The sequence below is a fragment of the Ctenopharyngodon idella genome, chromosome 3 (genome assembly GCF_019924925.1).
Source record: "Ctenopharyngodon idella isolate HZGC_01 chromosome 3, HZGC01, whole genome shotgun sequence".
NCBI lineage: Eukaryota > Metazoa > Chordata > Actinopteri > Cypriniformes > Xenocyprididae > Ctenopharyngodon > Ctenopharyngodon idella.
Window position 1 is genome coordinate 8,483,276 of NC_067222.1, and position 24,257 is coordinate 8,507,532.

General features: G+C 37.1%; 2 protein-coding genes across 2 annotated transcripts in view; one reads left to right on the forward strand and one right to left on the reverse strand.

Annotated features, from left to right (window-relative positions):
• LOC127509851 (interferon-induced very large GTPase 1-like) overlaps nt 1-8,701 on the forward strand; it is a 21,246-nt gene extending 12,545 nt beyond the window's left edge. The window contains exon 4 of the mRNA XM_051888992.1: nt 1,245-8,701. Within this exon, the coding sequence (XP_051744952.1) occupies nt 1,245-6,050 (4,806 nt within the window). The 3' untranslated portion in view covers nt 6,051-8,701. The remainder of the gene's footprint in view (nt 1-1,244) is intronic.
• Nucleotides 7,907-23,588, reverse strand: cdc42ep1b (CDC42 effector protein (Rho GTPase binding) 1b). The gene is given in 4 exon segments (XM_051889432.1): nt 7,907-14,114; nt 14,116-14,360; nt 18,721-20,891; nt 23,165-23,588. Coding segments are annotated over 3 exon segments (957 nt in total). The 5' UTR covers nt 19,178-20,891; nt 23,165-23,588; the 3' UTR covers nt 7,907-13,859.
• Between the last annotated feature and the right edge of the window lie 669 nt (nt 23,589-24,257).

A 24,257-nucleotide genomic window follows, 5' to 3' on the forward strand; every position in this document is an offset into this window, starting at 1 on the left:
TCCCAAAGTGATCCTATCTGACGCAGCGCAAGTCCCCTCGGAAGGGAACATCTCAGGTTACGCATGTAACCATAGTTCCCTGAGAAAGGGAATGAGGCGCTGCGTCATGTTGCCATACTCCCTGCATCCCTGTGATAGATTTGCTTCGGCTGTCTTGGCTGAAGCTGGTCTGGCTGGATGTGTATTTATCCTTTCCTGGTCGTGACGTCACCTGCCCGTGATGTACACTCTCGCCATTGGACTAGTTGACAGACGTGCATCAGATGCAATCATGCTGGGGGCATTCCCAAAGCGATCCTATCGGACGCAGCGTCTTGTTCCCTTTCTCAGGGAACTATGGTTACATACGTAACCTGAGACATTTTTGATGTTTGTGTGTGTCTAAATGATCCAAAAAACTTTTTGTGTGCACAATGTGTTTAAAAAATCCTTCTGGATCTCTTGCTTTAGTGTTACAGGGTTGGTAGTGCACAATTTAAGTGTATTAATGGCAAAACACTTAATCGGGGTGAGATCTGTGAATTAAGCCACTTTATGATGACATCACCATAAAAAAAAAACTTCACATGTCTCAACATCACATGACCTTTGATTTTAACTTCCCTTGCAACAAAAATGTGATTTTCTTTAAAAAGCTAACATTAAGTCAAATCAAGAGCCCAACTAAATCGAAAACCGATCACCATAATGGTGACTTAAACAATGACAGAAATGAAGTCAAATTTGTTAGTAATAAGTGAAGCTGGTAATGCTGTTTTTGGGAGTTGTTTAATCCTCCTCTGCTGAAATAGTGAGAGATTTAATGTCTTTTATCTTCAGTTGATTTCTGTAACTGATAGTCAGTTGTAGTTGTTCTCTTTTCTTCAGTACTTCTTTTTAACAGCAGGTGTTCATTATTAATAAAACTCAGTGTCTGAATTCACTCACGTTTTCATTCAATTGTCGAGTGGACTATATAGTATATAATGTAGAGAACAGTGGATGAAAGCGTAAAGCGTTTGACCGTTTTTTATGTAAAAAAAATGATTTTTTTGGTTTACAGGTTTTTCATGTTATTTTACGTTAGACGTAAATTCTATATGTAAAGTCTATTTTTGTTATTGTATTAATATTTTCTAAAAAAAAATAATTAAAAAATAATTGGCAAAACTACTGTAAAATTATAATTTTTCACATTGTACTTTTCAATTAATTCTTTGCAATGTGTTTAGCACATGAATAACATTACACCTTTTATTTTACAGAGAACTGTTGGAGATCATACAACAGAATGTGAGGGAACAGATGAGCATATAGAACATATTTCAAGGTCAAAAACACTCTTTCACAGATTTCATCTTGACAAGCATCACTATAAACTGAGAGCAACAGATGTTCTTCATTTAACTGCACATTCATTACAGTCCCACGAGTCTTGTAATAAAGAGAAGCTGATTCAGACTTTCATTCAAAAGCTTTTGATGATGGACTACAGAGCAAGATACATTAATGTTGAAGAGACCAATGATGAAGGTCACACTCAACAAGGCAGCAATGATTCATTTATACAGGAAGCAGATTATGATAATATTTTTTTAGAATTAATGTCTAACAGAGAAACAAGTAAACCTGACCCTGTTCACCCGATGGATGTTCAGATGGCTTTGTTTCATTGTGCTGACGGTTTCCTGAAGCAGCTGTTGGTCACTAAACTGTCCCAGTGTCAGTACGCTCTGCCTCTGCTTGTTCCTGATCCATTCACACAACAGATTGAGTTTCCTCTCTGGACATTCAGACAAATCAACAAGAGCTGGAAGATGAGAAACACCTACTATGAAACCATCAGTCAAATCCACCCAATCTACAAGGCAGAAACTCCAATGGTGTTTTTCTTCAGGTTTGGCTCTGTGTCTTCATCCAAGTCTGAGCTGATGAACAGTCTGATCAATGAGAAACACAACACGTTCTTCCACAGGAACTGCCCAGGCAGCAGCAGAACCAGAGAACTGATGGATGGAGTGGTGGAGATCGCCTGGTTCTTCCCCTCTGGATCATATGATGATAAATTCACTGACTGTGTTGCGTTCTGTAATCTACACGGTGATGCAGGAGACCATGAGAAACAGCTGCAGATCCTCACTGAAATGGCCTCAGTCAATGTTGTTCTTCTACAACAACTGGACAGGAATGACAGAAGTGCTGCAAAGATACAGAACCTGTACAAGGACTCAAAGCCACTCATTTGTCTTTTTGCTGAGAATAATTCTGCATGCACTGAGACACGTAAAGGGAAATTCAAAATTGGTTTGAAATACAGAAATCAGTCAGCTGTATCTGAAGAACTCAGAAGAGCTATAAATGATTGTCTCTCAGAATCATCTTCCACTTTCAGACTTGAAGATGTGTCCAAACACTCAGACGTCAGAGTAGATGAGGAAAATGATGAAGACTGCAGGAGAGGAAGAGAAGCAGCACAGCAGATGATGAGTTTACTGGAGAAGAAAGATCTGACAGAAATCAAAGAATCAGTTCTGCCTCATCAGGGGAAACTGTGGCGTCAGTGGAGTCAGAAGAACAAAGAACTACATCGACCTCAAGGAGATGAACCAGAAATGGAAATAAGTAAAAAACAAACAGAAATGATGAAAATCCGTCAACAGCAGCATGAATCTGACATCAGTGAGTTTATGAAGTTCTTTATTAAAGAAATGAACTCATGTGCTATAAATAAGATATTTTTTATTAAATGGCTTAGAATCCTCCTGGATGAATATATCTCAGCTGATCTTTATTCTCTACATCATAAGTATATTGAAAAATGGTCAGCAGTATTAAAAATGACAGAGAACAATGATAAATCTGAAAAACTCAAAGCTGAACAAACAGAACTTGAGAGAATATCTGAGGCACTTCAAGCTGCAGCCTTTGGTTTGGAGCACATCATGAGGGAGATCGGTCAGATCTATGAATCATGTTCATCTGTGCAGAAGAACAAGAAGGACCTGCAGTTTGACTTCTCTTCTCTCCCGAGGCTTGCAGCAGAGATGATGATCTCTGGATTTCCACTGGAGCTGATGGATGGAGATGCTGCTCATGTTCCTGTGATCTGGATCTCTGCTGTTCTAGAGGAACTCAGCAAGTATCTGGGAGAGCAAAGAATCTTTGTGCTGTCAGTTTTAGGGATTCAGAGCTCTGGGAAATCCACCATGCTGAATGCCATGTTTGGACTCCAGTTTGCCGTCAGTGCTGGCAGGTGCACCAGAGGAGCTTTCATGCAGCTGGTCAAAGTGTCAGACGAGATGAAAACACAGATGAACTTTGACTATATTCTGGTTGTTGATACTGAGGGTCTTCGTGATCTAGAATTGACTGGAAGTTCAACCAGACATCATGACAATGAATTGGCCACATTTGTTGTTGGTCTTGCAAATCTGACATTGATCAACATCTTTGGAGAAAACCCATCTGAGATGCAGGACATTCTTCAGATTGTTGTTCAGGCCTTCATGAGGATGAAGAAGGTCAGACTGAATCCCAGCTGTGTGTTTGTGCATCAGAATGTTTCAGATGTCACAGCTGGAGAGAAAAACATGACAGGAAGGAGACGACTGCAGGAAAAACTGGATGAGATGACTAAACTCGCTGCTAAAGAGGAAGTTTGTGATGCAGAACGTTTCAGTGATGTCATTGCATTTGATGTACGGAATGATGTGAAGTATTTTCCTCAGCTCTGGGAGGGAAACCCACCCATGGCACCACCAAACCCAAAGTACTGTGAGAACATTCAAGAACTAAAGAAAACAATTATGTCTCATGCCTCAAAATCACATGGAATGAGACTGGTAGACTTAAAAGATTGTATTAAAGATCTCTGGGAAGCTTTACTTAACGAACGATTTGTTTTCAGCTTTCAAAATTCTCTGGAGATTGCAGTATACAGGAAACTGGAGACCGAATACAGCAAGTGGTCCTGGAGTCTTCGCAGTGCCATGATGAAAACTGAGAACAAACTACACAACAATATAGAAAATGAAGCAATTCATGAAGTTGAGGAAAATGATCTCCAAAGAGAACTGAAGAAGACAAGTGATGAAGTGAAAAAATCAATGTCAGAATTCTTTGAGAAAGATGCAGATGCAAATATATTGATACAGTGGAAAAGTTTTTTTGAGATAAAAATACAAGAGCTTCAAGAAACCATTATAAGAGAAACAAAGAGGAAATTAAATGAGATTCTTCAGCAGCGAGACCTGAAGAAAAAGATTGATGCTCAAAGGATACATCATGAAAACACTCTCTATGAAAAGAGCAAAGAACTTGCCTTAAAACTCAAAGACAAAGCAACTGATGAACAAACACTGAAGAAAGAGTTTGATATATTTTGGAAACAGTGTGTGAAGAAGATCATCAAAGACACTCCTCCAATCAAAGACATTGAGATAATGAGAGATGTGAAAACTCTCCTCAGTGACATCTATGAAAGTGCTCCTGTAGGCGAGAGCAGTGAGTGCAGGGATGTTTTTTCTGTTCCTAGTTATTCAGATTATGTACAGTTAAAGAAATCCAGTGGATGTACAGGACATATGAAAAATGCCATCAAAGCAGTTAAAGAGAAGTTTGGTTACATTCTATCTCAAGAGGATGAAGCCCAAATAAGAGCATTAGTCTCAGATGTTGCTCAGCAAATAGAGAAAAGGATCATTTTATTTAACATTGCAAAAATGGGCTACAATATCAGCTGCATTCAACAACTAACAGATTATATCAAGGTAAGAGTAAGACAACACCAGGAGGGACAAGTGAAATATTTGTTCAAGAATGAATTCTTCATCAGTTTTGTTTATTCAATATTTAAGAGAGCAAACAAGACATTCGCTCTACAACACAGACTGTTCAGAGAAGACAATGATCCTGTTCTCTATTTGGAGAAGAAGAAAGAAGAGTACTATAGTATTTTCCAGAAACACCTCCATGGAGCAACATCAGCTGCCATTTTTGGAGAGATCATCTGTCAGAAACTGAAGGAGCCCATTGAGCAGAGTGTCTACAAGAAGACTGCCAGAGATCTGACATATGAACTGAGAACAAACTGTGAATCACTGAATGGAAACAGATTAAATCTGGAGAAGCACATCCTGAAGTTTCTTGCAGAAAATGAGAATTTTTCTGCATACATGGACTACATTAATTATCCCAAAGAACACTTAATGAATTTCATCAGAGATGAAGTCACTTGGTACATCAAGGATAAGTTCAGTCTCCATGTTTTACCCAAGATGAAGGAGAACATTGAACTCTTGCAGCAGAAGATCATGAAAGCAGCACATGAATCTACTGAACATGTTCAAGTGAACAGAGGAGATGTTGGTTTGTGGTTGAAGAGTTTCACACAGCAGCTCTCAGATGAGCTGATCTTCTCTGAAAAAGACCTCAGTGGAGTGAAACATGAAGGTGTTGATGATTTAAACCTCCTAGAAGATGTGATAAGAAAGGAACTTCCTGCTGTAATTTCAGATATCACCAGTAGATTCAATACTAAAACATTTGATGAAAAACTTGATCTCAAGTTCAGACCAGATGAGTTTCTGATTGATCACTTCTGTCAGTGCTGTTGGGTTCAGTGTCCGTTCTGTGGAGCCACCTGCACCAACACCATAGAAAACCATGATGGAGATCACAGCGTTCCTTTGCACCGAGTGACTGGAATTATTGGATGCTATAATGATGGAACACAGAATCTTTGTACAGATTTTTGCTCAACTGTAGTGAAAAGTAAAAAGCTTTTTAAATCATCAGACACATGGTTTCCATATAGACAATACAGAAATGCAGGAGGAGTTTATGCTAATTGGAGTTTCACCTCAAACTCTTTTAGGTTGCTGTACTGGAAGTGGTTTGTTTGCAAATTCCAGAAACATCTGGAAAAGTACTACGAGAAGTCATTTGAAGGGAAAGGAAGAATCCCAAGATTGTGGAGAGTATGCACAAAAGTGGATGCAATTAAGAGTTTAAAATACTACACTCCTTCTAGAAATCTTCTAAATAGATATATGGTAGAAATATCTCTTTAGAAAACTTCATAAACATTTGCATTTAAGATAATAGGCAGAAGTTATCAAGCCTAGGTTACTACTGTAACCTCCATTCCCTGAAGGAGGGAACAGAGACGTTAGGTCGATACTGACGTAATGGGAACTGTAGGGATGTCTTTATAGTTTTGATGATAAAAAAAATGAAATAAAATGTTTGTTTGTTTTTTTTTTTGTTTTTTTCTTCAGTGTAGCTATGACAAAGAACATGAAGCACCTTGGATTTGATGGAGTTAGCAAAACCAATTGAACAACAGAGCTTTTTTATGTTGTTTGTAAAGCAGTTTAATGCTCATAATGTAAATAAAGATGTTTCTAATTTAAGAAATAGATACAGTGTCCATGCTAACAAAGCCCAGGGCACCTGAGAATCCTTATGAGAAAAAAAAGAGGAAATTAGATTAGATTCTTCGTCAGTGAGACCTGAAGAAAGGGACTGATGCTCAAAAGACATAATTTAAAGAACAAAGAACTTAAAACTCAAAGACAACGACTTTCTATGAAAGTGTTCTTGTATGGGAGAGCAGAGCACTTTCATAGAAGGTCTTCATATTATTACGTTGATTATAACTGTACACCGTAACTGTACATTGATTATGTACAGTTAAATAAATCAGAATTTTCATACTTGTTGGTTTTATCTGTGCTGCTTAACTTATTTTTTTGATTCACTTTTAGCAGTTTGTGTTGTTGGTTTATCTTTATTATTATTATGTGTTTATTGTCACCATGTTGTGTTTTGTAGTATCTGTGTCTGTGCATAAGTGATGCTTATAAGAAAAAAAGTATTTTGTTGCAAGATGATGTCACACCTTTCAAAGGTAAATCTCAGCACTTGCTTCGCTATTGGGAAAGATAAATTTACAAACAGTTATGAATTTGTAAATGAATATAAATATTTATACTGGTAAATTTATTATTATTATTATTAATCTTTTTTTTTAAAGGCAGAGTGTTTTATGTGGAATGGATATATGTATGAAATGTATTTTTTGTGGGCTGATGTGCAGCAGTTCTCTCATCCAAGACAAATTTCTCCTAAGGGAGACAATAAATGGTACCTTGAACTTGAAATATTCATGCTAAAATAACTCTAAAACGAATCATATTCATGCTAAGAATAGTTTGACTTAAAACTTAAAATTAGCCAACTATCTTATTTTGTATTCTAGCTTGTTATTGTTTTAACAAATGTTTTAATTTGTCACACATTTCAATTGTCTTTTCTCTTCTGATCCCAAGCAAATTTAACACTAATCACCATTATGGTGACTTTAAAACAATTACATTTCTAAACAATATAATTTCTTACAGTGGCATGGTTAAAGACAAATGAAAAAATATATATATTATCTAAATAAATATAACAAAACATAAATATAAAATCTAAACTTCAAACGCTATTAAAGACAAGTAAACAGTCTGTAATAATATAAGAACAAACAGTCAAACTACAAGCAATAGCACAAATAAACAAAATAGAACAAAGGTACAAATTAAATAGTGTTTTTCAGGTTTTTCAGGTCTAACAGTGGTTAGATACAGATTAGGTTCACTGTAAAAAAAAAAAAAAAAAAAAAGTTAAGTGGACTGAATGATTTTTTTTTTTTCTTCAGTACAAACATTCCCTGTAAAATGTTTTTTGTTCACTCAACTTAACTTTTTGAGGTACTAATTTATTATAATTTATAAGTATTTTCAACTTGACAAATTTAGTTATTTGAACTTACAGTTCAACAGTTTTCAGTACCAAAGTTCATGTAACCTAATTTGACTTATTTTATTAATTCAACCAAATAAATAATTATTTTATTTAAATTGTTATTTTATGTTAATTGTAAATTATTTCAGACATATTTTGGTTGAGAACTTTTGGTTGAGGTATGTCCATACCTGCGCAACACATCAGTATTACAAGAATCTTTAATAGTTCTTCTTCAAAAACTCAGCCAGTTAATCTTGCTCGGTCATAAAAGCCCTGACAGGAGGCGTGTTGTTGCCCGGAAATACAACATCTTCATTGGTCCGGTCAACCCTAAGAGGTGTGACTTTGACCAGAGGTTAAAAGCCAGTGCTTTCTTTTTATTGCTTCTTGGATGACTGAAGAGACCCCTTGTTGCTGCAGGCCTCTTCAGGCCAAGGCCTGTGGACCTGCAAGGCCTGTAGGCCTCGGCCTACAACCCAGCCATGTGCTCATCTATGAGAGAGAGAAAGAACTCTTTCCCCACTAAGAGTCAAATTAACAGCTTAAGCTGTTTCATAGCACTTCATCCAACGCAAAAGATGGCAACAACTTCGGACCGAATCATCAATATTTCTCTTCAGCCTGCAGATCTGATGCTCCTCAGCCTAAAGGCATCTTGCAAGTATCGTACATTTGAACACTAAACAGCGATTTAGTAATAATTTGTAAACCACCTATGTCAGAAAAGGTGTTTTATTGCTGAGGAAACTGAGATTCTTTTCCATATTGTCTTTGACTTTTTCCTATAGCTCCATTAACGGTTCCCCTTCCGGTTCAACTCTATCATTGCTCATTCTTACCTACGTATGTGTGTGACCTGCGTGCATGTTATGTGTTTGTTAGTTTAGTTATGTGTTTGTGAGTTAGTTAATAAAGATTGTGCACAACACATGTTTGGTTCTGACTCTGTCTGCTAATAAATTGCCTCTTAAGTGATTTAGATCCTGACTACATGCTTTGAGTAGTACGGTACAGTAAGAATGTTGTTTTTCCATAACCTGGAAATTTCTTAGAATTAATAAACAATTAACACTGAGTGTTGCCTGGACGAACAGGTTAATTGATTGTAATATTAATCCTAATGTAGCTACATCAAGTTAATCTGATTAACTGATTCACATATTCATAATTTATCATAATTAATAATCATAACGACTTATGAATAATTATTAATATTTCCCCTTTGAGTTAATTCGCTACACAATCACAGGTGTCTGAAATTGTACAATTTATAGCATTTGGCTAATTAAAGACATTTTTTGGTTGCCTAGAATGAAATTTGGTCACATATGCAAGTGATTTACATTGTAGAGGGTTGTAGCTCCTGCTTAATAATGTTCTAGATCATAAAATTGTCTGTTTTTATTTATTTTGTTTGTGAATATTTGTCCACCAGATGTCACAAGAGCCTTCCTCCAAGCTCTACAACCTTACATGCCACTCAGTTTACCTGTCTCATTAGATTGTGTATTTAGCTGTTCATTTCTCTACAGTTTAGTGCTCAATCAAATATTACACACTATTTGTAATAAATGACTGTCCCTTTCGCTTGTCACAGTCACCAGCACTAACACTCCATTTCCCAGCATCCCTCCTGCTCCTCACCTGCACACATTCATTTGTTACTATGGACACTAATCATCTTCACAGCTGCACATAATCATTTAATTCCCCTGTGTGTATATAAGTTCCTGTTTCAGTTCTGTTCATTGTCCGTAAACTGTCTTCCTATGTTGTGTTGTTTCCTGCCTGCCTGCCTTTTGGATTAAACTTGGATTTTTGATATTTACATGTTCTCCTTCGTCTTCCTGCGTGAACGCAGCCTGACAGCCTAAGTGTTGTTCCTTAATCTTTTTTTAATTTTTAATTTGTGTGGTTTTGTCTATGCTCAAATAAAGAATCACCTTTTGATACCAAAGTATGATACTGAGATAATGAAATGTGGTATCTGCACTTGGGCTCCATCCAGTTTTTCAGTTCTGATGAAACATTAACAGCTCTTTCAATAAAATAAAAAAAATTGAAATTTAAATGAAATTCAAAATGAAATGATCACTATTTTCCAAAAACACATAACTCATTATTTTTGTTTTGTTTTTGTGCACAAAAAGTATTCTTGTCGCTTCATAAAATTAAGGTTTAACCACCGCAGTCATGTCGACTATTTTAACAATGTCTTTAGAACCTTTCTGGACCTTGAAAGTGGTGGTTAAATTACTGTCTATGGATGAGACATACACCTCTCGGATTTCATTAAAAATTATCTTAATTTGTGTTCTGAAGATGAACAAAGGTCTTACGGGTGTGGAACAACATAAGGGTAATTAATGACAGAACTAACCCTTTAAACTAACCTGGGTGAACTAACCCTTTAAAATAAATTTTATTTCATGACAAAATGTACTATTAAGTTAGTAATATATCAGTGGAAAAATCCTCGAATGATCTTCGTCTGAGTCATCAGTGATCACGGAAGTGAAAACAGGCTGACAGCATTGGAAGCAGCTAACCCAGACTACAAATGTTTTATTTTCCAAACGTACAGTTTTGGTCATGAAAATGTTAAAATGTCCAGCTTTCTTGATGTTAGGGTTCGATTTATGTTCCTGAAACATTCTTTCAACTTAATTTTTACTAACAAAATTAAAGGAATGTTGATTTGTAACAATCCAAGAACATGAAAATGCCCAGTTTATTGTTAATTGAACATCATTTAAAGGTTAGTATGATGTTCCTGAAACATTCAGCAAGCAGAAGCACTGAAGGAAAGAGAAACAACAAGAACAGAAACTACAACTTTCACAATTTTCTTCTGCCACAGCCTTAGATGAAACCAACTGAAGATAAAAGAAGACACTAAATCTCAAGATCTCAGTGGGGGAGGATTAAACAACTCCACAAGCAGCATTACCAGCTTCACTTATTACTAACCAGATTGACTTTATTTTTTTTTTAAACATGTACAAAAGTTTTCACACTTAGACATCAACAATCATCATACAAACCTCAACAATGGTGAGAATTAAAAAATATTAAAATCTAAATAGTAAAAGAATTCAGCTGCATAATATATTCATGGCGCAATGCATGCTGGGAGCCATGAATGAGTTTTGTATGGTGGCATGAAGCATGTCACCATTGTTGAGTTTCACATGCTGATTGTTGATGTCTGTGAGTTTCTAAATTGCACTTTAGTTAATAATGCTCACAATATTTTTTTCATATTTTTTCAGAACATCTGATTGTCATAGTAGTATCACACAGACATTAACACAATATTCAACAAAATTAAAGCTGCTGTCTGTAAGATTAGCCTCTAGGTCGCCATCTCTGTTTGAAACCTGCATTTGCAGTTGACTCCTCAGCGCGGATTAATCTAATGTTTGCTGTCAGTCACCATACCAGTGGGTACTGTACTTTGGAATCACAGATTGTAGTTCTGAAGTATGACCAAAATAAGAATTTTCACTGAAAAATGTCATCTGAACAAGTAAGTAACATGTCTGCCACTTTTGTTCTGACCAACTGAGGGGAAAAGCATTAGGCCTACAATAAATCATGCTGCCAGTGATGATTAAATCTAACGATCGCTTAGCTCAGATCATGTCAAACCATGCAAATTATTATTGTTGTTATTCTTTGATCTCAAATTGTTAATGTTAACAACATCAGCATTGCATGACTATGTGTATTTAGTGTGTATTAGCATTAATTTCAATTTCTGTAGCCACTCCATTTTCCGAAGTCTTTTGCTTTTTGACCACAGCTGAAACTCCAGTTATCACTGATGATTGTCTTTTGGACCTTTCTGGATTACAATCCGCCATTAAAATGATACATTTAATTATTGCAAATGCTGTGAGAAAAGGCTATAAATGATCCGCTACCCGCAGTATCCTATATGCATAGTCTACTAGCTGGGACTCCTTCCTTTCTGTTTACAGATGTGACGTAATGACGCAAAGACGAACGGCTGCATGCTTCAATTTCCTGCCGAAATCCACCAGTATTGATTTATTATAAAACATTATTACAAGCTTACTGTTGTGAATCGAGCTAAGGTGAGGAGATAGTTTTGAACACTGGCTGGTTATGTACTTGCTCAAAAATTGATTTTGGATCATTTTTAACCAAAAAAAGTTACGGACTGCAGCTTTAATAACAAAACGCACATCCAAACAATGATTAGACTTCAGATGTGAACAGTCAGTCAGACCACTTCACAGTGACATTAATTAACAGCCAATATCACTTGATGTTATTCTGTCTCAACTTCCTCTGAAACAATAAACGTGTCTTGTGAACACACTGCCGAATCAGCCAGAGAAAAACTAATAAATCAATCAAGGGTCCAAGGCCAACTACTTGACACACTGATCAAATGCTTGTTCCTCTTTCCTTCAGTGTGTCATCACTAATGCTCAATCATCACTTATTTATTTAGTAACACTTTACAATAAGGTTCATTAGTTAAACATTAGTTAATGTATTAACTAACCATGAGCAATACATTTGTTACTGTATTTGCTTATCTTCGTTAACATTAGTTAATAAAAATACAGCTGTTCATTGTTTGTTCGTGTTAGTTCACAGTGCATTAACTAATGTTAACAAGATTTTTTAAAATGTATTTGTAAATGTTGAAATTAACATTAACAAAAAATGAATAAATGCTGTATAAGTGCAGTTCATTATAGTTAATGTTAACTAATGTAGTTAACTAATGAACCTTATTGTAAAGGGTTACCATTTATTTCATTCAACTCCAACACTGCTTCAGTTTAACACTCTCTAGTGTGGACACATATGAACACTGAGCAGTGTTCATGAAACACTAGGAATTTTGCAGTGTAACATCCATATCTAACCCATTTTTTAAGCTAGAAAGTTAGTGATCCATGATATTTAAAGGACAAGAATGTTGTTCAAAGAATGTTTTCTGCCAACATTATGAGAACATTCATCACATACTAAAGACAATATATAGTGATTTCATGAACATTGTTTTAAAAAAGTTTAATTTTAACACTTGCATAACCTTTACATAAATTTAAGAGAAAAGTCAGAAACAATATCTATGGGACAGGCTACAAAACTTTCCCACGTTCCAAGGATGTTCTTTTAAAACAGCAAACTTTTGAGAACATTATTAAAGACCAGATAACATTGAACAAACTTTCTATTAATGTTACTGGAAGAATGTTTGTTCATAACTTTAAGAGAACCTTGCCAGAATGTTAGCCAAAGTTATGAGAACGTTCCCTGTTAGCTGGGAAACCCCTTTTTAGTGTCCAAATTGAACAAGCGTGCCAGATCCCTCAGCTCCTCCTCTCCATTCACAGTCGCCTGAATATTGATTGTTTTCACCAGTCACTATGCAACCAAGGATGCTATTTATACCACTCTCTCCCACACTCTATTGTCCGGTGTCATCATGTTATCATGTTCAGCTGGACTATATTCTGCAATTATGAACGTTATTCATTCATGTGATTGATATAAATTACACATATTTGCACTGAAATACATATTAATCCCATCAGCTGTAAGTAAAATACTGGACATATGATTATGTTAGAGTTCATGAAAGATTTTTTTCTTTTAATATATGAATGTCATAATGAAAATAAAATATAATGATTATATAATCTTCTTTGTGGCTTTACCAGACAGATATAAATCAATGTTTAATGAACTCTAGTGGCTACTAGTACTGGTAATTGCCTTTTACTAGGTGCATATACACACACGAATGTAAACGTACATGTGAATATATGTACAGGTTCATCGAATACATTTGATTTCAAGTTTAAGTGACAAATAAAGACATTTACAGCTGAAAGTTTGTTTATCTGAATGATGCTTGTCTGTACAGAAAGGCTCCAGACAGCTCTCTGGTCAAGCACAGACTTTATAGCAGGTCCTTTAAATTTGTCCAAGATTCTTGATTCCAAAATATTTTAATGTTTATATGGACTTAAAATGAAAGATTATATCAAAAACTAAATCTAACAGGTTTTTAATATCCTAACTGCATTTTATGATGTTTATACTTTGATTTCTTCCTCTGCCTCAGTAAAGCTGTATGGTGTCCTTGTGTGCCTGAAAGATGAAGGTCTCTGCCTCTCCTCTCCAGGTCTTCCTCCTCCAAAGTGACGTGCTAGCATGCTAGCAGCGTGTTGGAACCTCTTGGGCTCGATGCTTACGTCTGCTCTGGTCGGAGGCCTGACTGAAGCATCCGCTGTCTGCCGATTATGATCCGTCTCAGACACAGAGCTCGGCTCCTCCTCTTCCTCCTCCTCCTCCTGCCTCCTGACGGCTCGTAATAAGGCAGCAGGAGCTGTCGATCAGCTCCAGAACCTCACTCATGAGGGAGGGGCCGAGGTCCACCGTGAAGGACGAGAGCGAATCAGATCGTGTCATTGATACATCGCTGTTCTCCGGTAGGGAACTCCGTCGACTGTCTGCGTTGAGCAGTTCAGACGTTTCTGCAAAGCTTTGGTCCAGTCGTGATAAACGAGGCAGCGTGACGAAACCAGACCGAAGGCCTGCAGAGAAGAGAGGAAAAATAACATGTTTCAGCAGATCTTTCACATTAGTTAAGTGTGCCAGGATGCAGAGATGCACGAAGATAATCAAGTATTGACTATTTACTTTAATTCATATGGTTTTATTGTGAATCACATCAAAATGTGTGCATTACAAACTTTTTTGACATCATCAGTCCCTCTTACTTTACAAACACCTTCATATAGAGACACTTTCTCCATCCAATCAATTCCTGTTCTACTTTTTTTTCCTCAAATGGGCTAATGAACATCATTGAGCTCATATTACGGAAGTTAGAGGCCATACATTATTATTTTCTTGTTATCACGAGACAACAGCTTTTGTTATGTGGTGATGATGACAAAAAGACAGAAAAGCACAATACATAGCCTCTTATGTCTTCAGTGCATATTTCATCCTCTATATTTTGGATCAAGAAAATTAAGCTTATTTTAGGACCGGTTTATTTTTGTATTGTGTTTATTTGTCATAATACCACAAATTCTCATTCTGTATTCTTAATATATGTGACCCTGGAGCACAAAATCATTCATAAGTTGCACAGGTATATTTGTAGCAATAGCCAATACATTGTATGGGTCAAAATTATCGATTTTTCTTTTATGCCAAAACTCATTAGGATATTAAAGGAACACTCCACTTTTTTGAAAATAGGCTCATTTTCCAACTCCCCTAGAGTTAAACAGTTGAGTTTTACCGTTTTCGAAATCCATTCAGCCGATCTCCGGGTCTGGCGGTACCTACTTTTAGCATAGCTTAGCATAGTTCATTGAATCTGATTAAACCAATAGCATCTCGCTCAAAAATGACCAAAGAGTTTCGGTATTTTTCCTATTTAAAACTTGTCTCTTTTGTAGTAACATCGTGTACTAAGACCGATGGAAAATGAAAAGTTGCGATTTTCTAGGCCGATAGCCAGCTTTTCATTTTCCGTCGGTCTTAGTACATGATGTAACTACAGAAGAGTCAAGTTTTAAATAGGAAAAATATCGAAACTCTTTGGCCATTTTTGAGAGAGATGCTAACGGTCTTATCAGATTCAATGAACTATGCTAAGCTATGCTAAAAGTGGTACCGCCAGACCCGGAGATCAGCTGAATGGATTTGGAAACGGTAAAACTCAAATGAGCCTATTTTCAAAAAAAGTGGAGTGTTCCTTTAAGTAAAGATCATGTTTCATGAAGATATTTTGTAAATTTGCTACCGTTAATATATCAAGAATTTATTTTTATGAGTGGATATGCATCGCTAAGGACTTCATTTAGACAACTTTAAAGGCAATTTTCTCAATATTTTGATTTTTTTGCACCCTCAGATTCCAGATTTTCAAATAGTTGTATCTCGGCCAAATATTGTCCAATCCTAACAAATCATACATCAATGGAAAGCTTATTTATTCAGCTTTCAGCTTGTTTCAGATAATGTATAAATCTAAAATCTAATAGATGGTTCAATAAAGTTGTATTTTTAATTTTTTTTTTATTCATTACATCAAAGTATATATGTGTAGCATAAAAGCTTGAGTGAAAAGTTGTATAGAGAGAACAAACATAAATTTGAGAATGAACATACATTTAAATGTACAACTTGAATGCAGTTTAAGTTGCTTTGGGTAAAACTGCCTGCCAAATGCATAAATGTGAAGGTAAAGTCTGCATATTTGTTTTGTGTCTCTTTTGTTTTAATGGCAGCAGCACTGGAGCTAAATGAAAAAAACACGATTAAAATTTGACCATCTGTACAATGAGTCACATGATCAGTGGCACTCATTTACTTACATCTACAATAAATGTAAAAGTACAGTTACAACTCTTGTAATATGATCGCAACATGTAATATGTCCAGTAGGTGGCAGCATGAGACCTTTGTGTTGTGTGTGTGTTATATTTAGCTGTCTTTATGTCAGCCTTTGAGGGTTTTGGATTTCCCAGAATAAGGGAAATTCCAGAATTCCAGAGACATTAAACACACCACTGAAAACAGCACTTCACTTTTCTTCAGTCCCTTCCTCACCTGTGTGAGTCTCTGCTTCATTTCATGCAGGTGTGTGTGTATGTGTGCAGGTGTGTGTACTCAAACTCCAATCATTCCAGTCAGTAAAGGTCATTCAGACTGTCTTTGGTCATTACAGATTGTATCGCAGTTTTCTCAGCATCTCATGTTTTCAACTGACATCTCTTTAAGAAATTGTGTCATGTTAAAAATATCTCAACTTTAGACATGCAGTGCAGCAGATCGACGTCAGTTTCAAACAATAAACCAATCAAAAGAATTGGCCGAGGTAGAAAAAAGATTCACACTAGCAAAGTTAATGCAGTTATAAATTCAGCTTCTGTTTATTTCCACTGAAGCATTCAGTGCGGATGCAAGTATGGAAGCTCAGTTTTTTTGTTGTTGAAACCAAAAGGACCAAAACTATGACTAAAACTGAGACATAATCAACACTTTCCACATTTGGTGTCTTCTCTATCTGAGTGGTTATCTAGAAAACTAGAGGTAAGGAGGTGGAGTCTAAAGGCCTGTTCACAATTACTATAAAGCCTGTTAAAGGTACACTATGTAACTTTTTTTGCTCAAAATTTAGACAATTTATATAAAGTACATCATAAATCCATCTTCTAAACCATGTTTTTGTCTTATCCTGAATCACTACAGTACGGCTATTATAAGTGTTTATATTCAGACAATTTTAGAGTGAGCGGGACGCCAACCTCTGTGGAGTATCCCAGTACCTGCATGACTCGCCATAGACACAAACAGAGGGTGTATCCGAAATCGCCCCCTATACCCTCATTCACTATTCCCAGCATTCAGATGCAATCTTTCTTTTTCTAGCTGTCAGAATGGAACGCACAGGATTTTGTGGGACATCAAAGGCAGTCAAGGATACATAAATACTACCTTCAAAAATCGATTAGATGAAGGTATCTCAGGACACAGGAAGTGAAGCTAACATTGGATTCAGACGTGACTTGATGCCTTCCTACCTTGGAATGCATCCTCTGAAGGCAGCATTTTTCAGTTTTCAGATGCAGCCACTGTCTGAGTAGCTACTAAATTTGATGCGGAACGAATTTTTTCAACCATTAAAAGGGACTTATAATGCTCTATTTACGTAATATAAGTCTCTGGTGTCCCCAGAATGTCTGTGAAGTTTCATCGCAAAATACCCCACAGATCATTTATTATAGTTTGTCAAATTTGCCTCTATTTGGGTGTGAGCAAAAACACACGTTTTTTTGTGTGTCCCTTTAAATGCAAATGCTTCGGTTGCTCAACAACAACAAAGCTGGAGAATCTCACGCAGCCAAAATGAGGATAGTCAGTAACGGTGTTCAACCTTACATTGGTCAAACCGGAGTCGGACACTGATGGAGAGACTCAGGAAGAAGTTACAACTTTTTAGAATGCATCTGGACATTTCTGAATGGTTAGTGGATAAATTTATGTAGTTGCTGTGGAGTTGATTCAACTCATCGACTAGCATGTGCCGTCATGTTAATCTTTTGTGCAAATCTAGCATCGAATTGTGAAGCAGTCCACTGTAAAATGACGCCATGGTAACAACACTCTACTACAACAACTCTTCCACTTCTCTAAAGCAGCCCAACATGGCCTCACCCCCTTTGTTGTGTATTCTTGGGGGCAGGGTTTATGTAAATTTTAGAGTTTGTGATGTCACTAACCCAGGAAGAAGTTTGTTGTAGTTCTTAAACAGAGAATTCTTTAAAAGAAAAACTCCCTTTGCACTGAACTTTGAGCGTCATAACTTTGCAGATGTTGTTTATGCTCAAACAGCAACATTACACTCTAACTAAAGTTAAAAAAGTGAAATCATAATCAAGCACCACTTTAAGAAATGTATGTTCTATATAGTATGAATGTTTGTAGTATGAATGTAAACAGGATGTACATCTGCTATAATACTGCAATGTAATGTCAGTTACATTGTTTCACTGGCTAAAGCTCTCTTTATTTTTGCTGTAGTTCATTAAACATTACACTGCCTCAAAAGTTTGTCCGAAATCAGTTTCATGAGGAACCTTTGTGGGCAAAATCTGCCTGCAAAATCAAAGACAGCGAGGCAACAAGTCAGCTGCCTTAGCTTTCAGACACAGCCACTGCCATTCTTGTCCCGTGGCCTCGTGAGATAGCATCCATCAGATAAGCATTTCAGAATCTTGGCGAAAGTAGTAAGACACTTTAGTTTGGGTACTTTTCGTTCAGTTTTATGAATACTATGAATTCAGACACTCATTTCACATAGTAGGGAAGTAGGTATGTTCGAACGCATAACTAGACTACACTACGGTTGTGTTTGATGTTTGGTGTTCATACCGTAGGAGCAGAGCGGCTCGTCCGGTGAGCTGGTGGAGGTGGGCAGCAGCGCCCTCATTAGGCCGCCGTTGTTCATGTTCAGCTGAGGCAGCGAGATGGCGTTTTTAATGATGGGCGAGATGGGCGGTGGAGGGGACGATAAGTCACGTGACCCTCCTCTCAGCCGGGGCATAGGGGGTTTCCGTACGTGCTGCAGAGTTCGCGACAAAAAACGCGTCGTTCTGGAGCCAGAGGGCGACTCTGGGTAACGTATGCCATCGTTGTTAGCCGAACCACCGTAGTTGCTCAGAAACGATGTGTCACCGAAGACATCTCCACCACGGCCCACGTGCATCGTGTGGCGGAAGTCGCCGAGGGGCGGGCTGATCATGTCCACCGACAGGTCGCTCTTAAACCGGCGTTTGCCGTGAGACGTGGACACCAGGCCTTTGATCGCCGGCAGCTTTCCCAGACTCATGACGAGGAATATGTGATCCTTAAATGATCCTTAAAGAAGATCCAAAATGTCTGCTAGTTGTTGATGATGAAGTGCTCCTCAAATATAAATAGAGTTTGGATGTAAATGCAGCAAAATAAAAAGTCAATTGATATGTCAATTAAATATTAAAAGAGATCCCAAAAATAATCACTGGTGGAAAAATGGAAGGCATTAGAAAATTTCCAAAATTAAGCCTAATGCTAGTGTAAAGAACCAATCAAACACAGAGAGAAATGAAGCATAATAAATGCTAAATAATGTCAGACCAAGAAAGAAAAAACTGGTGAAAAAACATGAAAACAGAAAAAAACTGAAAATGAGAACAGCCCAGATAATGCCTAGATAAATGAAGCTTAATAAATGCTAAATGTTAAATCATTTTTAAAACTGACCAGAAAGACAAAAAAAAAAAAAAAAAAAAAACTAATTCTCTAAATGCAGCTAAACTAATGTGAAATAATCATTAAAAGAGATTGAGAGAGAAAAAATGGTGGGAAAACATGTCAAAAAATACTAAAAAGAAAATTCCTAGTGCTAGTTTAATGAATCAATCAAATACCTGGATAAATCCAGTTGAATAAATGCTAAATTAATGTCAGATAATCATTAAAGAGATCCAGAAACAAATTGTCAAAAAATGTCAGAAAATGCTAAAATAAACTTTCTAATGCTATAAGCATAAATGTAAAGATTTAGCCATTAATAATTAAACAAAACAGCAGTTTAAGATAATTGAAGTGTTTTTCTGAGACTTGATCAGATTCCAACTTCAAGATGGGCAACAAAAACACAAAAATGCTCAGTTTGATTATAATATTCTGCAAAAAATGTCATTGAAAGCAGTTTTTAGGAGTGTCATTTTGACAAACTCAGCTGCTGTGGATACAAGCACCATCTAGATACTGATTAACATCACATCTACACATCTAATATGAACTATGTTTACAAATATTCATAGAGAGACACACGTTCATACTGTACTGTATGAGCGCCATCAGTCCGTGAGCTGCTGCCCATCCCGACCTGGAGTTTAAAAATAACCTGGTAAAGAAGCCTAATAGGATTTACGAAGAGTTTAAACACCTTCCAGCGAGCACAAAACCCCACACTCTCTCCGATCGTGGAAAAAATGACGTTTCTTACACAAAATGTCTTCAAAAAAGTGTCACAATGCTTTTAAAAAACTCCAGATACGTTCGGATTTACATGATGCAGAACTTCTTCCAAACATCTGTTTCACTCCTTAATCACGTCTTTTATATCCCTTTTAAAATCTGCATTTGCACCTGAGTGCACATCCACATTATAAAATGATTGCTGTTTCTTCAAAGATTTGGCTTTCTGTAAGATTCCTGACTTCCAGCACCGGCCTTTTCCTTCAGTCTCGGCCCACCTGTCTTCCACCGTCGCTCTGATCCGTTGTTTCAGTGTTTTAAGAATCCCACCACAAGTTTTCAGCGTCCCAGATTCCCCCAAAACACCCGGTCTAAAGCGCATCAGTTTCGCGTGTGATCCACTGTGTTTTGTCTGTGGCTCCAAAGGAGTTTGAGCGGCTGGGATTGGCCTGGATTAGCGGGATTATTCGTCCTCGCTCTCTCTCTGCCACTTCTCTTATTCTTTCTCTCGCCAGGCCGTCTCAATCCATTTAGCCGCCCATCAGTCAGTATTTTCTTTTCACAATGTGACACGAGTCCTGAGAAAGAGAAAGAGAGAGTCAAAAACCAGACGGCTAGAGTGATATCGTGTCTTCTGTTAAACAAGCACCTTTATGTTGTTCAGCAATAATGATCATCATCTCTGTGCAGCAATTTCATAAAACAATAATGCAAAAACAAAACACATAATGAGAGTAATGAGAAGAAATGAGAATTCTGGGAAATGCTTAATCGTGGAAATATACCAATCAGGCATAACATTATGACCACCTTCCTAATATTGTGTTGGTCCACCTTTTGCTCCAAAAACAGTTATGACCCGTCGAGGCATGGACTCCACAAACCCCTGAAGGTGTGCTGTGGTATCTGACACCAAGATGTTAGTAGCAGATCCTTTTAAGTCCTGTAAGTTGCGAGGTGAAGCCTCCATGGATCGAACTTGTTTGTTCAGCACATCCCACAGATGCTCGGTTGGATTGAGATCTGGGGAATTTGGAGGCCAAGTAAACACCTCAAACTCGTTGTTGTGCTCCTCAAACCATTCCTGAACCATTTTTGCTTTGTGGAAGGGCACATTATCCTGCTGAAAGAGGCCATAGCCTCCAGGGAATACTGTTTCCATGAAAGGGTGTACATGGTCTGCAACAATGGTGGTAGGTGGTACGTGTCAAAGTAACATCCACATGGATGGCAGGACCCAAGGTTTCCCAGCAGAACATTGCCCAAAGCATCACACTGCCTCCACCGGTTTCCCCTCTTCCCATAGTGCATCCTGGTGCCATGTGTTCCCCAGGTAAGTGACGCACACACACCCGGCCATCCACGTGATGTAAAAGCAAACATGATTCGTCAGACCAGGCCACCTTCTTCCATTGCTCCGTGGTCCAGTTCTGATGCTCACGTGCCCACTGTTGGCACTTTCGGCGGTGGACAGGGGTCAGCATGGGCACCCTGACTGGTTTGTGTATTCTGACACCTTTCTATCCGGTTCACCACTGTTCCTTCCTTGGACCACTTTTGATAGATACTGACCACTGCAGACCGGGAACACCCCACAAGAGCTGCAGTTTTGGAGATGCTCTGACCCAGTCGTCTAACCATCACAATTTGGCCCTTGTCAAACTCACTCAAATCCTTACACTTGCCCATTTTTCCTGCTTCTAACACATCAACTTTGAGGAAAAAATGTTCCACTGCTGCCTAATATATCCCACCCACTAACAGGTGCCGTGATGAAGAGATAATCAGAGTTATTCACTTCACCTGTCAGTGTTCATACTGTTATGCCTGATCGGTGTATTGTCACAATGATTCTCACATAATATATAATTTCTTCATGCAAAACTTAATTGTCTACATGAATAGTTTCTTGGTTTTTATCTTCATTGTTGTCCATTTTTTCTGGGCTCATTGTTAAATAAAACCACTAGGCGAAGTAAGGATTGATCAGTTACACTACATAAAATATTGATTTTGATATATTATGCCAAACACTCCCAATAAAAGTCATTTTATACGGAAGAGTATGTTGATAAGGTCAGATTAAAGTCTCTCACCACAGACATGCTCGTTTTCATGCTTTAACATACAAACACACGTCTCCATCCATCCAGACTATTATTGAGTTTAATTAAACCTCTCTCTGCACAAACAAACACACACACAACCACATTCAGCCCATCAGACGGTCTGTTTAATTCATTCACTCACAGGCCATTATTCATTATGCATTACACTTTTTGTCATGATCTCAATGTTCGTGTAATGAAGTGAAAATAACAGCTGTTTTTTATTAGTTTTGTCTTGATCTGAATGTAACAAATCCTCACTGCATGTCCATATAATGATGTTTGACAGAACTGTGTTCAAAAGAAAGAAATACAAAATTATATTTGGCAAAATGAAAATGAAGTCTGTTATTAGAACTATTGCAAGATGTGTATTCTAACATTAAAGTTTTTTACCACCCAAAATCTCATTATTGTAATGCAAAATAATCTCATACTCATATTAGCCTAATTATTTTGTGAATTATTTTGTGGCGACATTTATGACATTCACCAAACAACTCCCTGTCTCTCTCTCTGTAGGAAAGACACTTCACAAACAAAATAATGACTAAACCATGAATCATTGCTGTCATGTTTCAGTATCTTGACAAACATTGTGTTTGTTTACTTAGCCTACAATAATTAAACACCATAAGCGAATAAAATCACCAAACATGCACATTTACCTTTAAAGCCTCTGATAAAATGTCATTCACGTGACAAGTTTATATTTCTTTTGACGTAATAAGCATTAAACTTACCTCAAACACGGAATAATGCCAAAGTTTCAGAGCGTTGATGAATAATCCTCAGACGCGCCGCAGCTCAGCGCGCACCCGCGAGACGAGGAGGACGCGCATGCGCGCGGCGGGACGGACGAGCGGAGCTAATGTGATATTCACACAGAATGTTCACATTTTTTGTGATGTTACACAGAAAAAAATATATAGGATACATTACAACAGTCATTTTTTCTTAAGAAAAAAAGAAAAGAAAAACGCAACCACAACCCACAGCTCATGTATTTATATTTATGTAAAAAGCTGTGGGCTACTAACAAAACAAGGGTAAAAAAAACTCACTCGCTCCTCAACATGTTTCCTCCCAAACACATTAGTAGCGTATTTCTTATTCTGCTGCTTCTTTCTCTTACTCTTTTCCCTCTGATTCTCCAAGCAAAACAGTCTCCGGCTGAAGAACTTTATTCATATGAGAACAGAAAATGTTTTTTGGACTTGGACGCCGGACAGACGCTCCCCACAGCGAGGACAAAATTACAGTTTGCTCTCGTCTGCATTACTTCCTCTCACTTTAACACATGTATAGGCCTGTATAAATGTATATGTCACATATATTAATTTATATAGAGTAACATGGGGCAAGATGACCCCCAACCACCTTCTTTTTTCTCCTGACCATATGACAAAGTCTCATTTCAGCACATATTTTAAATTTTGCCAGTTTCATCTGAAGCCGAAACAGTCTCTGGAAAATCTATGACATTGTATTATGTTGAATATCAAAGTTTTTTTTATTTGTTAAAGAGGAATTTATGGACACATCAGTGTTATTTGGATTTGTGGAGTAAAAGTTATACTTTTAATTTTGAAGTGAAAAGATACAATTAGACCCTTGGGGTAAGATGAGCCACCCAGAGTTCATTTCAGACATTTTCGCTTTCATTAAAACCTATACATTAGTTGAGTGAAATCATTAAATGTGCATTCATAGTGTTGCTATTATGACATTTCTTCAATTAAAATATGGGCAATTAAATATGTAAATCTTCATATGCCTGTATAAGTCTCAGAATAATTTTAACTTTTAGATTAATCTCATTTACTTTTTTAACCG